A 15,565-nucleotide genomic window follows, 5' to 3' on the forward strand; every position below is an offset into this window, starting at 1 on the left:
CTAACCTATAGGCACTAGTTCGTCACATATAATAATAATTCTTATTTAAACAGTTACCTTAGACTTATAAATAATAAAAATACTTAAGGAAATAGTTTATAAGTTTTTAAGTTTTTAATAATAATATTAACTATAATAATATATCTTATATAAGTAGTAATATTAAAAAGATATAAGATGCTTATAGAGAACTTAAACTTAAAATTACTAAAACCTTAGTAAAAAATAAAGAAAAAAACCCTCTTACCTTAATCCTTACTAAGCTTACTTAGTTAAATAATATTATAAATTAATAGTAAATTATAATTAATAACCTTATAAATTAATTAAATACTTAAAATTAATAATAAAAAACTTAATAGCTAAGAAACTAGGTATTACTTATAATCCTACCTATTATAGTACTACTTACGCCTATAGGAGGAGGATACTAAGCTAAGGAGCTAAGAGAAATTATTAAACTACCTATATTAAAACCCTTTAATAAAAACCTTAAGAAAACTATACCTTTTTTTATAAATATAAAAGTATATTTTTAATACTTTTTAACTATTATATAAAACTTATTAATTTAAGTATATATAATAAAAAGCTAATTTATAAAAGCTACTAAAAATTAATTTAAACTTTACCTAAGGGACTTTAAAAATAATTAATTACATAAACGAAAACTATTTATAATTACCTTTTTTAATAACTATATAATATTTAAAGATTAACTTACTATACTTTTTAAATAAATTAATAAAAAAAAGGAAGCTAAAAATTAATTACTTAACCTAAAGTAAACTAAAGCTTACTTTAAATATATTATAACTTTTATTTAAATTTACGCTAAAATTAACTTTAAAAAATCTACTAAAAAGGTACTATACTAAAAAAGATTTAAAAATAAAATTAAAAATAAATTTATAAAAAAAGAATTACTAAATATATTTATAAACCTTTTTAAAAAAGTTATTTAAATTAATAACTACCTATATAAAAAATAACTTAAAAAGTAAGAAAAAAAAACTAAAAATAAATAAAATTAAAAAAACTTTTATAATACTAATTAAAAAAAAAAAAAAAATTATATTCTTTAATAATAAAAACCTAAGATTAATAAACCTTAGTATTATTAAAGTATAATATAAAAATATTAAATACTATAATTATAAAAAAAAAGAATATATAAAAAAATATTACTAAGCCCCTAAGAAAAATAATAATAAAAAGTTTATACTTATCCTAAAACCTAAGGAAAACTAAGCTATTAATACTATATAACCCTTAGTAAAATATAAGCTATTATACTTTTTAGTATATTATAATAATAAATACTAAACCTACCTTAGTAATAAATAAAAATTAAGATAATACCTTAAAAAACTAAAAAATACCTTAAATATACTTAAGGAAATTACCTAAAAAAAAATAGTAAAAATTAAATAATAATATACTAAATTTATAAAACTTAAAGAATAAGTAAAAAAATATAAAAGGTAAGGTAACTTATGTAATACCTTTAGTATTTTTTTAAAAGCTTACTAAATACTTAATAAAATTTTTATTATAGTAATATATTACTTATAAAATAATAAAATTATATAGTAAAAAAACCCCAGTTATATTAAATAACTTATTTAACGGGCCTTTAATAAATAAAAAAAAGATATTTTAAACTCCTAATATAACTTTAATAAAAAAGAAAAAGTATTTTAAAAATAAAAATAAAAGAAAATTAAATAATAAAATTAAAATACTATAATATAGAACTATAATAAAAGATATACTAACCTTAATATTAATAAACTTTATTTAAACTATAGATTATAAGAACTACAAAAGCTTAAATATCCTTATAAATAAAAACTTTTAAATAAAGAAAATAATATTAGTAAAAAGGAATATACTTATAATAAAAATAAAAAAATTTATAAATCTAATTTCTATAAAATTAATAAAAAATATTAATAATAAATTAATACTTTTCTAAATATATACCTTTTTATAAAGTATAAAACCTAAGGACTATTTATAAATAAATTATATAAAAACTATAAATTTTATATACTATTTAATAACTAATACTATATATATAACCTAAAAATAAATAAAAATTATAATAATTTTTTAAATATTATACTATTAATAAGCCTTATACTTATAAAACTTCTTAAATAATAAAAAAGAATTTTAAATATTAATATAACTAAGGCCTACGATAAAGTTTAAGTATTAAGATAAAAATTCCAACGATATCTTAATAATAAAAATACCTTATACCTTAAACTAAAGGTATAAAAAATAACCTTATACTATATTAATAATATTTTTTTTATAAACTAATATAATAAAGCTAATATTACTAACTACTAACTACTATTATATAAATAGTATATTCTTTATAAACTTAGGGAATAGTATAAAATCTATAAATCTTTAAATTATAAATAAAATAAATTTATACTTTATAATAAAAATAATTATATAAAATATTAAATATAATACTATATATTTATATATATTACTAAAAACCTAGTATAATAAGGTTTTGATTTTAAAAAATATACTAGTAAATATAATATTAACCTTAAAACCCTAAAAATTAATTAAAAAAATTTTTAGAAGTACTATAAGCTTATTAATAAGTATATCCTTAGACCTAAATATACCTAGTATAAATACTATAATATTTAAACTTAGGAACTAAACTAGATTACCTTAGAACTAAATAATATTAAGATTAACCTTAATAATAAAAAATAAAATAGTAATAACCCCTAGAATAATAATAATTACTATAATAATACTAATAATATAACCTATTATAATTTAAATACTATCTTAGGAAGTAAAAAATTACAAAAATTCCTAATACTAGGATTTTTAAATAAAAAACCTATTATAGTTTATATAAACTCTAAAGCTATAATAAACTCTATTATACTTTAACTAGTAAATTACCTATAGTTAACTAATTATAAAAAAAAGAAATTATATACTTTTATAAGTATTAAAAAATAACTATTTATTTATAATAAAGGAATTATAAATTAAAAAATTAATTACCTTAAAATTTAATTTAGTAAAATTAAAGATATATTTAAATTTAATATTATAAATATTATAAAGTATAATATACTTTTAGAATATAATTAACTAAAGCTACGTAACCTTAATATTAATTAAAAAAAAGGCTATGTAAAATACTAACCTTACGCCTAATTAATTAATACATTAATAAAACTATAACTAAATTAAGAGAATTAATAAAATACTATAATATCCTTAATAATAAGATCGGTAACCCCTGTATTATATAAAGAAATAAAAAAATATATAAAAAAAAAGGAAATTATAAATAAGGTATAATTTAAGGAGCTATAGAAGCTTTTAAAAATAACTAAATATATTAAAAAGCTAAAGAAGAAATAACTTAGATTTCTTAACTTAATTATATAAAAGGTTAAGGAATTATACTACTAAGATTAATAAATATTAGAATATTTAAAAAATATATTAATAAATCTTTAGTATATATTAATTTTTAATAAAAAACTAAATATTAAATTATTAAAATATAGCTAATAAGACTATAAAATTAAATTTATAAATAATAAAATATTAACGTTTAATAAAATTTATAACCTTAGTATTATTAAACTTAAAATACTTAATAAATAAATTAAGGACTAACTAAAGAAAGGTTATATTAGACCTTTTAAATCTTTAGTAAAATATTTAGTTATATTTATACTTAAAAAAAATAATAAACTTTAATTTATTATAAACTATTAATAATTAAATATAATAACTAAGAAAAATATTATACTACTACCCTTAATTTTAAAAATTAAAGATTAACTTATAAAAGCTAAAATCTTTACTTTACTAAACTTTAAAAAAGTATATAATTTTATTTATATTAAAAAAGGTAATAAATAAAAAACTACCTTTTATATAAAATATAGACTTTATAAATATTAAGTAATACCCTTTAGATTAATAAATACTTTTATATTTTTTTAGAAAATAATTAACTATATATTATAAAACTATATAAATTATTTTATTATTATATACCTTAATAATATTTTTATTTATTTTAAGAACTTAGAAAAATATAAGAAATATATTAAAAAGGTATTATAAATACTCTAAGATAATAAACTCCTAGTAAAACCTAAGAAATATAACTTTTATATATAGAAGGTTATATTTCTAAAATATATTATTACTTTAAAAAAGATTTAAATAAATCTAAAGAAACTTCAGGTAATTAATAATTAAAAACTACTTAAAAACGTTAAGTAAGTATAAGGTTTCTTAGGATTTATTAACTACTATTAACGCTTTATTAAAGACTTTTTAAAAATTACTATACTACTTATAAACTTAATTAAAAAAGATATTAAATTTAAACTTATATAAGATGCTTTAACAGCCTTTAACCGCCTTAAATAAGCTTTTATAAATACACTAATACTTATAATATTTAATCTAAATAAACCTATTATTATTAAAACTAATACTTTAAACTTTATAATTAGTAAAGTACTTAGTTAACTTAATAATACTAATAAAAAAAAACTTAAGTTTATAGCTTATTTTTCTAAAAAACTATATAAACTAAAACTTAAATATTTTATTTATAATAAAGAATTTCTAGCTATATATTAAGTACTTAGTAAGTAATATTAAAAATACTACTGTAAAGGAAGTTAATTTTTAATAATAATCCTTATAAATTACTAAAATATTATTTACTTTATAATAATATAAAAATTATTCTATAGATAAATTAAGTATTATAAATAATTTTTTAAATTTAAGCTTATTATTAAATACTACAGCGGATTAAATAATAAATAAGCTAATATACTTAGCAGACGTTTAAATTACTTTTAAAAAATCCTGGAAATTAAGGCCTAAATATTAGAAAAAAATTAATATAATAACCTAGTAATTTAATTAATTAACACCTTATATTAAATTAAAATAAATAATTTAATTATTAATAATATTAAAGAATATATTAAAAACTAGGAAAATAAATAATACCTAGAAGGTATTTTTATAAATATTAAATACCTTATACTAAATAAACTTATCTAAGTACCAGAAGATTTATAAAGTAAAGTAATAAAATTAGTTTATATATATAAGCTTAATAAATATTATAGAATTAAGAAAACTATATAATAAGTTAAATAATATTTTAAATTTAAAAATATTAAAATATAAGTATAAAAAGTTATATTAAAATATATAATATATAAATAAACCAAAAGCTTTAAATATAAATTATATAAATAACTATAACTACTACCTATACTATAGTAACTATAGGAATTAATTTTATTTAACTTAATTACTAAACTACCTTCTTTAAAAAAACTAATTATAAAAGTACTTTATAATAGTATCTTTATAATAGTTAATAAACTTACAAAAATAACTTACTTTATATTATTTAAAGAAGTTAGTAATATAAAAGGACTAGCTTATATAATAATAAAATATATTATAAGTAACTATAAACTGCTAGGAAATATAATCTTTAATAAAGGAAATATATTTATATTTAAATTTTAAAAAATACTTATAACTAGGCTAAAAATAAATTATAAAATTAATATAGCCTACTACCTATAAATAAATAAATAAATAAAAAAAATTAATTAAATAATTAAAATATATTTACGCTATTATATTAACTTTAAATAAAATAACTAAGTAAAACTCTTTTTTATTATATAACTTATATATAATAATATAAAGTTTAAATTAACTAAAAAATTACTATTTTTCCTAAATTATAAATTTAAACCTAAAGCTTATTAACTACTAAGGTAAAGGGAAAATATTAAAAAAGCTATAATTAAAGCAGAAGATATAATTAAATTATATAATAAATTATAATAATAACTTAAATTTATTTAATAAAGAATAATTAAATACGTAAATAAATATAAAATTAAAGAATTAACTTTATAAAAAGGGGATATAGTTTAGCTATACTAATATATATAAAGAAATAAATAAGTAAATATTAAAATAAATAGGCTAAGTAATAAACTTAATTTTAAGAAACTTAGACCTTATAAAATTTTAAAGAAAATTAAAGATATAAATTATAAACTTAAACTTTTAAAATAATAGGAAAAATAAGGAAAATATATATATTTAATTTTCTATATTTTCTTACTAAAAAAAGTATAAATTAATAAAAAAACTAAAAGGTTTATTTAAAATAAAATTATTATTAAAGGAAAAAAAGAAAAATATAAAGTAAAAAATATTAATATAATAAAAATAGAAAAAGATAGTAAATAACACTATAGGGTATAATAAAAAAAGAAAAAAGAAAAAAAAAAAATATAGGAACTTATTAAGTATTTTAAGAACTTAATAATACTAGTAAAAAAACTTTATTAAAGCCTAAGGATTATACTAACTTAGAATTTATTATTAATATCTTTAAATAATCCTTTAATTTTAAAAAAATAAAGATAACTTTAGAAAAACCTTTTACTAATTATATTATAATAACTTAATAAACAACCTCCGCCTTCTTATACTTAACCTTATTTAACTTCTTTAAATTATTAATACCTTATATAATAGTATAAGTTATTTTTTTTATTTAATTACGTTTTTTTTTCTAAAGTTATATAATTTTATTATTAATAGCTTAACGCTCCTCTTTTACTATTTTTAAAATATCCTCTAGGTAAGTATAATATAAAGTAAAATAACATAATTATTAAAGTATTAAAAAATATATATTATATCTTAGCTAATTATTAAAAATATACTTAGTATATTAAGTAAAATTAATTTTAGATATTTAATATTTAAGGAAGTTTTATTTTTTCTTATTAAAATAATAAGTATAGCCCGCTATTATAATAAAATAAAATAATATAACCTTAAGAAAAATATTATAACGCTTTATTTTAGGATAATATTATTTTTTTTAAATACTTATTATAATTAGTTACTATACTAAGGATAAGGAAAAAAAAAACTATATATAAAAACTAAGGGGAGAAAGTAAATACTTATACTAAGGAATTAAAGTCTTAAAGATAAAACTAATAAAGAAGGGGATATTATATTATAACCTAACCTTTATAATTATAATAATAAGCCTCCTAGGTAGGTTACCTTAAATAAATAAAAGACTAACTAATTAATTAAATAAAAATCTAGGTAAGTTTAATAAATCCTTATAAAATCTAAGAAACTTTTTTAAATTTAATAATAGATTTAGAAAATAACTATAAATTTAGCTTATTTAACTAAGTATATAAGTTTACTTTATATTACTTATTAAAATACTTAAATAGCTAGTTATTATTAATATAATAGTATTTAGATTAAATACTTAGATACTTCTCTTTATAGCTAGTAATAAAATTGCTTATTTACTAACCTGATTGCTTTGCTAATATAAACTATAGAACTATTCTAAGGTTTGTCCTTTGGGAACAGCTAACCTATACTAACCTATAGGCACCGGTTCGTTACACCCTGGCAAGAAGAGCCGACGGGTACTTGTGGGATTTGCCATTTAATTTTACATATGATTAGTTATCCGTGTCTCTGCGTACGAAGCACAGTAATAAACACGTGCTTTATTACCAATATTGGAAGGTGTAAACAGCTAGTTAAGCAGTCACAACAAAGGCTCCTCTTCCTTATCGGCCAAATGGTAAAAAAGGGTAATAAGTGAGTCACAGAGCAGAGCGTTATTGCAGTCTGCCGCGCGCCACTGGTTCATATCCGCCGAATCACAGACGATTGCGCTAAAGACTTACGAGAACCATGCTCAGCCACGCCGCTAATACGGTGCTACCTCCGGGCCGCGAAGCCTAACTTAGCGCTAAGTTTAACTCTAAACCATACAGGCCCTGAGACTCAGCTCGTGAGCAGGGGCAGGGGCAGGCAGAGGTTGGTGGATCTAAGCAAGCTGGTTCCTTCTGGCATCAGTCCCCACTGCTCGGCTGGAGGCACTCGACATTGCTGGTACAAAGAGTTTACGTTACGTACTCAGGTAGCTGCGTCCAGTGTACTTCATGTCAGTTGCGTGTGCCATTAAGTAACAGAAATGATCTGTATGAAGGTTCACTACATTATGCATTACGTGATCCTGGAGCTGCATTGCGAATGACATGCCACTGATTCATAGCGGGCGTCAGACGCAACTGGGATTACATATCGTTAGGTATAGCGAAGTGCCAAACTGTCTTGTTTTCGCATCAGGATATCCAATAATTACCTTATCTGACCTCAATTGCCACGAAGCAGTTACCACAATGATGTATATGTATCGTAGGTAATGGATGATGTTAGCCGCGACAACGCGCATGTTGAGGTTATCATAGTAGATAGGATAGACTGGGTCCTGCGTAGCTCTTTAAATTTGCAATGCTCCCAATTCAATAATACTGTTAACTACCCTTGTCGAAGGCAAAAGTAACAAGCCAAAACAAGCCACTTTATGACAGCCAAAGCCAACATGGGGGATCAATTGCGGCTCACGACAGCAACGGTGGACGACTCCTTCTTGTCCGAGTCATTTTCGATCAATATCCCTGAATTTAAACGTCAGTCAATGTTACCCATGGCAAATCATCACGTAGACCATATTTACTCACTCTTAGAATGCTGGCACAGTTACCGTGAAGCTTTTGTGCCGCTGGAGATTATCGCCTTCTGTAGTGAGGAATGATGCAAGTGAAAGCGTGTCGCCGCATTTCTACTCTCTTGACCTTGTGCTAAGCATTACATCTACGCACAAAGACGACACGGGAAATGAGGCAAATGAAGAGGACGACAATGTCATTGACGGTACTGGCACTTCACTTGAGGCCATTGTACACAGCTGCCTTCTGACAAAGACACTCGACGCCCATGAGGGCGGAATCAGATCTGAGATCGAGGCTCTAGCCAAGGTAATTCTCGTTCCTCATGACGGCTATCTGTGCCGACACGATGTTCTGGAGCTTAGGATGGCACATGTTGAATCCATCGAAAATGTGGTTCCATTTCGGATAGCCGGCAAGCTTTGTTCAGCAATCCAACCTTGGAAGCAAAAGAATCTGCTTCCTCTTCTACAATCCTCTCCTGGAGCCTTAATTTACAAACAATCTGTTTCTCCTATATCACATCTCGAAGCATTTGATCTCCTTGAAAGAGAAGTTTATAATAGGCTTTCCTTTGAGTGGGTGCTCCCAACTCAGGCACCGGCCTTAAGCGTGGCAGTGGTCGGTGGTCGCCCACTGTTCGATAACACGACAGGAGCATATGGCTCAGAGGGACCTTTCGACGCAGCACGAGCTCTGGGGATATCAGTTATTGTCCTCGACCGGCCCGGCCACTTCATGGAAGATGCAGAATACAGCCACCTCCGAGACGATTTCATTGCAATCGATATGACCAGCGATGCTGATCTGCCGCAAAAACTTGCTGAAGCCGTCAGAAGCCGCAAGGTTGACGGCATCATCACGTTTTCAGATGAGTATGTTATTGCAACTGCAAAAGCAGCCAAGCTGTTGAATCTGGAGACCGAACCGGTAGAGTCGATTGTTGCGGCTCACTATAAGGATGAGACGCGGAAAATTCTCAATACCCCCAACTTTCAGGCTCTGCGACTAGACAACGCAGCACAATTAGACGAAGCATCTTGGGCTGGAAAACTTGAAAGCTTGAGATACCCTCTGGTCGTCAAACCATGTCGCGGTGGCGCCTCTCGGGGAGTCAAGAAAGTTCAAGATCAATCGGGTTTACGACAGGCGTTGCTGCAAATGGAGAGAGACGGCCTTTCAAAGCACGGCATTCTTCTCGAAACATATATTAGTGGGCCAGAAGTTGATGCCAACATTGCGCTATGGAATGGCGAGCTTTTGTTTATCGAAATCACTGATGACTTTCCTTGCACAGCCGACGCAAGTGATGCGACTATTGCCGACAGCTTTGGTGAGACGATCATGTTATCTCCCACGCGATTAAGCGCCCAAGAACAGGAGCTGTTGAAGACTTCTCTTCACAGAAGCCTGCTCAAGTTAGGGTTTCGCAACGGTATTTTCCATGTCGAAGCCCGGGTTCAGAACTCATCCATGAGATATCACGATACCGACGGCGTCGTCGACCTTGTGGCTTCGAGCACTACCCCTCACGGTTATCCAGAGGTGTATCTCATTGAAATCAACGCACGCCCTCCTGGCCTGGACTGCGCCTTTTCGACTCTTTACACATATGGTGTAGACCTGTGCGCGCTGCAACTGCTGCAATGCCTCAAAGATGGCAGCCGCTTCGCCGCCATGTGCAAACCTTTCTTATCCAATACACAGTACTGGTGCGGAAACTGCTTGATCCCAATCCATCGCAACAACGTATTAGTACCTGAAGGTTTCTGTAAAAAAGTCCTGGCAAGAATACCAGGCGATGCTCCCTTCGTTTCGAGGGCGGAACTGTTTAGGCAACCGGGTACCGTGGTCTCGCCACCATTAGGCGTCGAATTTCTTGCCTATTTTCTAGTTTTTTCCAGGACCGATCGCAGACAAGTGTTGCATATTTATCACCGTCTCTTAAAAACATGCAAAGATGTTTTGGATGGTGCTTGAGAGTATAAATAACCCTTGGCATGATAGTTGGAAGATAGCTTTGATATGTTGGAGTGTGATGATATTATGTCAGATGTTCTAGGCTAGATCAAACATCCATCTAAGTTTATGACCAATTGATCCCATTACAGCCCGCGACAAGGACTTGATGAGAATGTCTATGGATAATACGTTAGAAGCGAAAACAGTGAGACATCAATTTCCCCAAAGCCAGAGAATAGCCAAGCTGTCTATACACCCAGAGTCTCGTAATATTTGATACAACTTTTGTCGCTGCTTATAATCTTTTTCATATTCATCAGAGACAAGCTCCTATTAGCTCCAGCAAAGTCTCTTTGGGCAGGCGACCGGCCAAATGCAATAACGCAATAATCGCGAGCGCGGTCCCGGAGCAGTCTCGTTGCCATGCAGGACCATCAGATGCTATAAGAGCCATTAGCAAGGTCCAGAGAATTGGCATCTAGAGGTCCGTCAGCTTTACACACTTCACTAACATACCGGCACAAGTCCTTTGCTGGGTCTCTGCCTCGCTTAATACTATGGTACTCACTTCAGTAGATATCACTGTTCTAAGATGCTGACGCAAACGATCCGCGTGCGTTGTAGTATTCTGAGGCGTTTGCTGACAGTCTTGCTCAAACGCATCAGTGTCCGTAAGCGGTTGCAGGGCTTTCCAAGCCTGGCTGATTTCAGCGATAAGGACGGCTTCGGCCTCTTTAATTACTTCCTCACCAAGTCCTCGGCGTTCTGAAGGCTTCCATCGTCTTGCACCCTCCAAGATGTCTGCAAACACCACAGGAAGCCTTCTGTGCCGGCTGAAGCGTTGCTCATGGAAAAGTTGCGACGCCTCTTCAAATTCGTCGACGTAGTATGAAGTTACTAGTTCGTCAAAACTCTCAAATCCCATTGCTCCGACACATTCCATGATGCTTTGGAATCTCTTATTCAGCGATAAATCAATCGACGACAGGACTTGAGAGTCCGTATTGGGATGGTTTGACGACGACGCACAACTTGGCAGATTGGAGGCGGCTGATTGGACTTTAGACAAAATAGAGACGTCTGGCGGCGACTTTGAACTGTTCTCAATGCTTTTGTCGCAGGAGCACGATTTCCAACCCTCTGTATTTGCCATTAAGAAGCTAAAGTCCAGCCCTCCACCAAGTTCCTGGGTGGGGAAAGGATGTGTGGCGGCAATGGGAGTAGCCAGTGAAGCAGAAAGGGCCTGCGAAGGACTTGAACACAAGTTCGGACTTGGAACATGCTGGTAGTGGTCTGTATCATGATTTCGTTTCCTTTTCTTTGTGCTACTGTCAACAATTTGCCCTCGATGCTGACCACGGCCAGCCTCTTGAGCCTCGTTAAAGTAGTGCAAGTTATCGCTCTGGTCCAGGCGGCCTGTTTCGTTTTGACTACGACTTTCTTCAAAGTGGTCTGAACCAGAACTTGAGATTTGATATCCAGAGATGGGGCAGTTTGTGAGGCTCGATCCATGCGAGATTATGGAGTTATTGCTGTTTGGAGTCTTTCCTCTCTCTCCAGCCGGTGAGAAGCTGGCTGTCTCTTGAGTGATTGCGGTTCGTTCGAGTTTAGCCATTCCAAACGATGTTTGTGAAGTCAAACGTCCAGCTTCCATATGATTCATAGGTTCCGGGTCCGGCATAGACACGACGGCGGTAGTGTTGGGTAACACTTCGCCTTCCATCACTTGGGCTGTACCTTCATATCTAGCAATCCTTTCTTGAAGCTCTGCAAGACGTAATTTCACGCGGCGCCCTGTCGTAAGCTCTATGTTAGTGTCAATGATCTAACAAGGAAGCCATATTGGTCCTATTCATGCCAAATATGTGAGTCTTTCTTACGATAGCTTCGTTGAGCTACCCTATTCTGCAACCGCTTTATAGCTCTGGGGTCCGTGACTGCTTGGCATTCTGTTTCTGTCGTGTTATTGCTGGTAGAGGAAGCTGAATTTGAGTGATGACCATATGATCTATTCAAAGGCACACCAGGCTCAGATACGCCAGACATTGCGTATTCTGTTCCAGCGTATAACCAGTCTTGAAATTTACAAACAGTATTAGATGAAAGAGCAGGATTGTTGGATAAATGGGTATATATCTGAAAAGCAAAAGAGAGCACGCGAGCACCACAACTGATGTGACATTTACTCCCCACTTCGATGTATGTTGGCTGTGGCAGTTATGTAACAAAAGTACCACGGAAACCCCACGCTGTAGGGTAAAATACAAGGGCATTGCCTTCGTAGTGAAGCGCTGACACTTTACAATCTGCATGTTGGTGATGAAGAATCTTGGCAATGTATACCTGATTTCTAAGTACCATGTGCCATGCGAACTTGGATTTTCTTACGTATGTCTGGCGAGAGGGTAGCCTTGCTCCATAACCAGGCACTTGCATAAGCCGTTAATGCAGAAATTATGGTATTTTAATGAACCGTCGGAATGTAGATGTCAAAAGCCCATTTGGCACAATTCGTTCTCATAGAAAAATTTCCAGACAAAACACTGCTACCGGTGAAAGATGGCACAGCAGAGTTCATTATAAGCGTAGATAGCAAGGGACGTGGTTAGCAAGAAAAGTGGGATTCGAAAGAATATATTAAAATTATCTTGGGAGCTGTTAACGTCCTACCCAACAAGCCAAGAGCCAAAGCTGCTAATATCAAGGATCTGTTAATCGCCCACCTGTATTTCTAGGGCTGAGATCGACTCTCAGGTGAGGCGCCGCAATTCGTGACAATCCTGCCTTTTCAAAGCGCTGAAAAAACGGTCTTCAATAGTAATATCATCAGGCATAGAGTCCGTCTGTGTTTTCATTATTGAGATGTGTAGGTTAGGTGTAATATTGTATTTAGTTGTAATCCCAGCTGGTTGATATAACTAGCACCGCTGGTGCTATATATAGTTGTTTATTTATTTATTTATTTTATTATTAATGTTTACTAAGTAAGCTAATTATATAAGTTTTTATTTAAGTATTAAGATAGTAAAAGCTACTAAGTTTAAATTAAGTATTTATTATATTTTAGTATAATAAAAAAAATAAAGAAATATTAATTTATTTTATATATTTATTTTAATAAAAAAAAGGCTATATAAGCTTATATTTTTTATTAATTTTTAAAAATCTTTATATTTTTTATTATTAAGGAAATATTAAATATAAGTAGTTTTAAAATATATATTTTTTTTAATATAATTAAAAAAAAAAAAATTATTATATAATATTTTATAAAATATTTTTATATTTTTAATTTATTATATTTATATATAAATTTAATATTATATTTAAATTTTTTATAATATTTTATAAAATTTTTATATTTAAATTTTTTAATTAATAATTTATATAAAATTAAATATAAAAAATATAATTTAAAAAATATAAAAGAATTTTATAAAAATTTTATTTATTTATTTTATAAAACTTTAAATAATTATTTTTTTAATTAATATTTTAAATTTTTTTAAATTTTTTTTTATTTATTTTTTAATAAAAATAATAATAAAATAATTTTTTAAATAATAAAAAAAGTTTAAATTTTTTTTTATTAAATAATTATTTTTTTTATTTTTTAATATATTTTTATAATTTAAAATTTAAGTTACTTTAGTAATTATTTATAAAAATAATTTTTAAATAATTTAATATAATTTTATATAAGTTTTTTAAAAGAAAGTAAAAGTTAACTTTAATATTTTATTTACTATTATTAAATTATTTAAAAAAAATAAAAATTTTTAAATATTTAAGTTTATAAAAATATATACTTTAATTAATTTTATAACTTTAATAATATTAATTACTTTAATATTATAAATTTTTATATTAATAAAAAAACTATATATTATAGTTTTTTTAAAATTATAATAAATAATAGTTTTTTAATTTATATTACTTTATTTATTTTATAATTTATTTAAATAAATAAAAAAAGTAAATTTAAAAAAGTTATTAAAAAATTTAAAAATTTTTTTTATTATTTTTAATTTTAAAAAGTTTTTAAAATCTAATGTTACTTTAATAATTTTATTATTTTTAATAAAAAAAAAATTAAATTATTTTTTTTATTAAAATTATGTCACGACCTAACCTTTATAGTCACGATAATAAGCCTCCCGGGTAGGTTGCCTCAGATAAACAAAGGACTAACCAACCAATTAAATAAGGATCTAGGTAAGTTTAATAAATCTTTATAAAATCTAAGAAACTCTTCTAAATCTAATAATAAATTTAGAAAATAATTATAAATCTAGCTTATTTAACTAAGTATATAAGTTTACTTTATATTACTTATTAAAATACTTAAATAGCTAGTTATTATTAATATAATAGTATTTAAATTAAATACTTAATTATTTCTTTTTATAATTAATAATAAAATTACCTATTTACTAACTTAATTACTTTACTAATATAAATTATAAAACTATTCTAAAGTTTATCTTTTAAAAATAGTTAACTTATACTAACTTATAAATATTAATTTATTATATAATAATAACTTTTATTTAAATAATTACTTTAGATTTATAGGTAATAAAAATATTTAAGGAAATAATTTATAAATTTCTAAATTTTTAATAATAATACTAATTATAATAATATATTTTATATAGGTAGTAATATTAAGGAAATATAAAATACTTACGGAAAACTTAAACCTAAAGTTATTAAAGCCTTAGTAAAAGATAAAAAAGAAAACCCTCTTACCTTAATCCTTACTAGGTTTACTTAGTTAAATAATATTATAAATTAATAATAAACTATAATTAATAACTTTATAAATTAACTAAATACTTAAGGTTAATAATAAAAAACTTAATAATTAGGAAACTAGGTACTATTTATAATTTTACTTATTATAATACTATTTACGCCTATAGGAGGAGGATATTAGGCTAAGGAGCTAGGAGAAATTATTAAAT

At 26.6% G+C, this 15,565-nt stretch overlaps 2 protein-coding genes across 2 annotated transcripts; one reads left to right on the forward strand and one right to left on the reverse strand.

Annotated features, from left to right (window-relative positions):
• Positions 1-8,509: 8,509 nt before the first annotated feature.
• On the forward strand, positions 8,510-10,365 carry T069G_11578 (ATP-grasp domain-containing protein; the record flags this gene model as incomplete). The annotated part of the gene is made up of 3 exons (XM_056178783.1): positions 8,510-8,597; positions 8,668-10,261; positions 10,344-10,365. The coding sequence occupies 3 exons, from the start codon at positions 8,510-8,512 to the stop codon at positions 10,363-10,365; spliced, it is 1,704 nt and encodes a 567-aa protein (XP_056023657.1).
• Positions 10,366-10,914: 549 nt separating this feature from the next.
• Positions 10,915-12,644, reverse strand: T069G_11579 (uncharacterized protein; the record flags this gene model as incomplete). The annotated part of the gene is made up of 3 exons (XM_056178784.1): positions 10,915-11,076; positions 11,167-12,392; positions 12,479-12,644. The coding sequence occupies 3 exons, from the start codon at positions 12,642-12,644 to the stop codon at positions 10,915-10,917; spliced, it is 1,554 nt and encodes a 517-aa protein (XP_056023658.1).
• Between the last annotated feature and the right edge of the window lie 2,921 nt (positions 12,645-15,565).

The sequence above is a fragment of the Trichoderma breve genome (genome assembly GCF_028502605.1).
Source record: "Trichoderma breve strain T069 chromosome 7 map unlocalized scaffold00008, whole genome shotgun sequence".
In the NCBI taxonomy this organism is placed as follows: domain Eukaryota; kingdom Fungi; phylum Ascomycota; class Sordariomycetes; order Hypocreales; family Hypocreaceae; genus Trichoderma; species Trichoderma breve.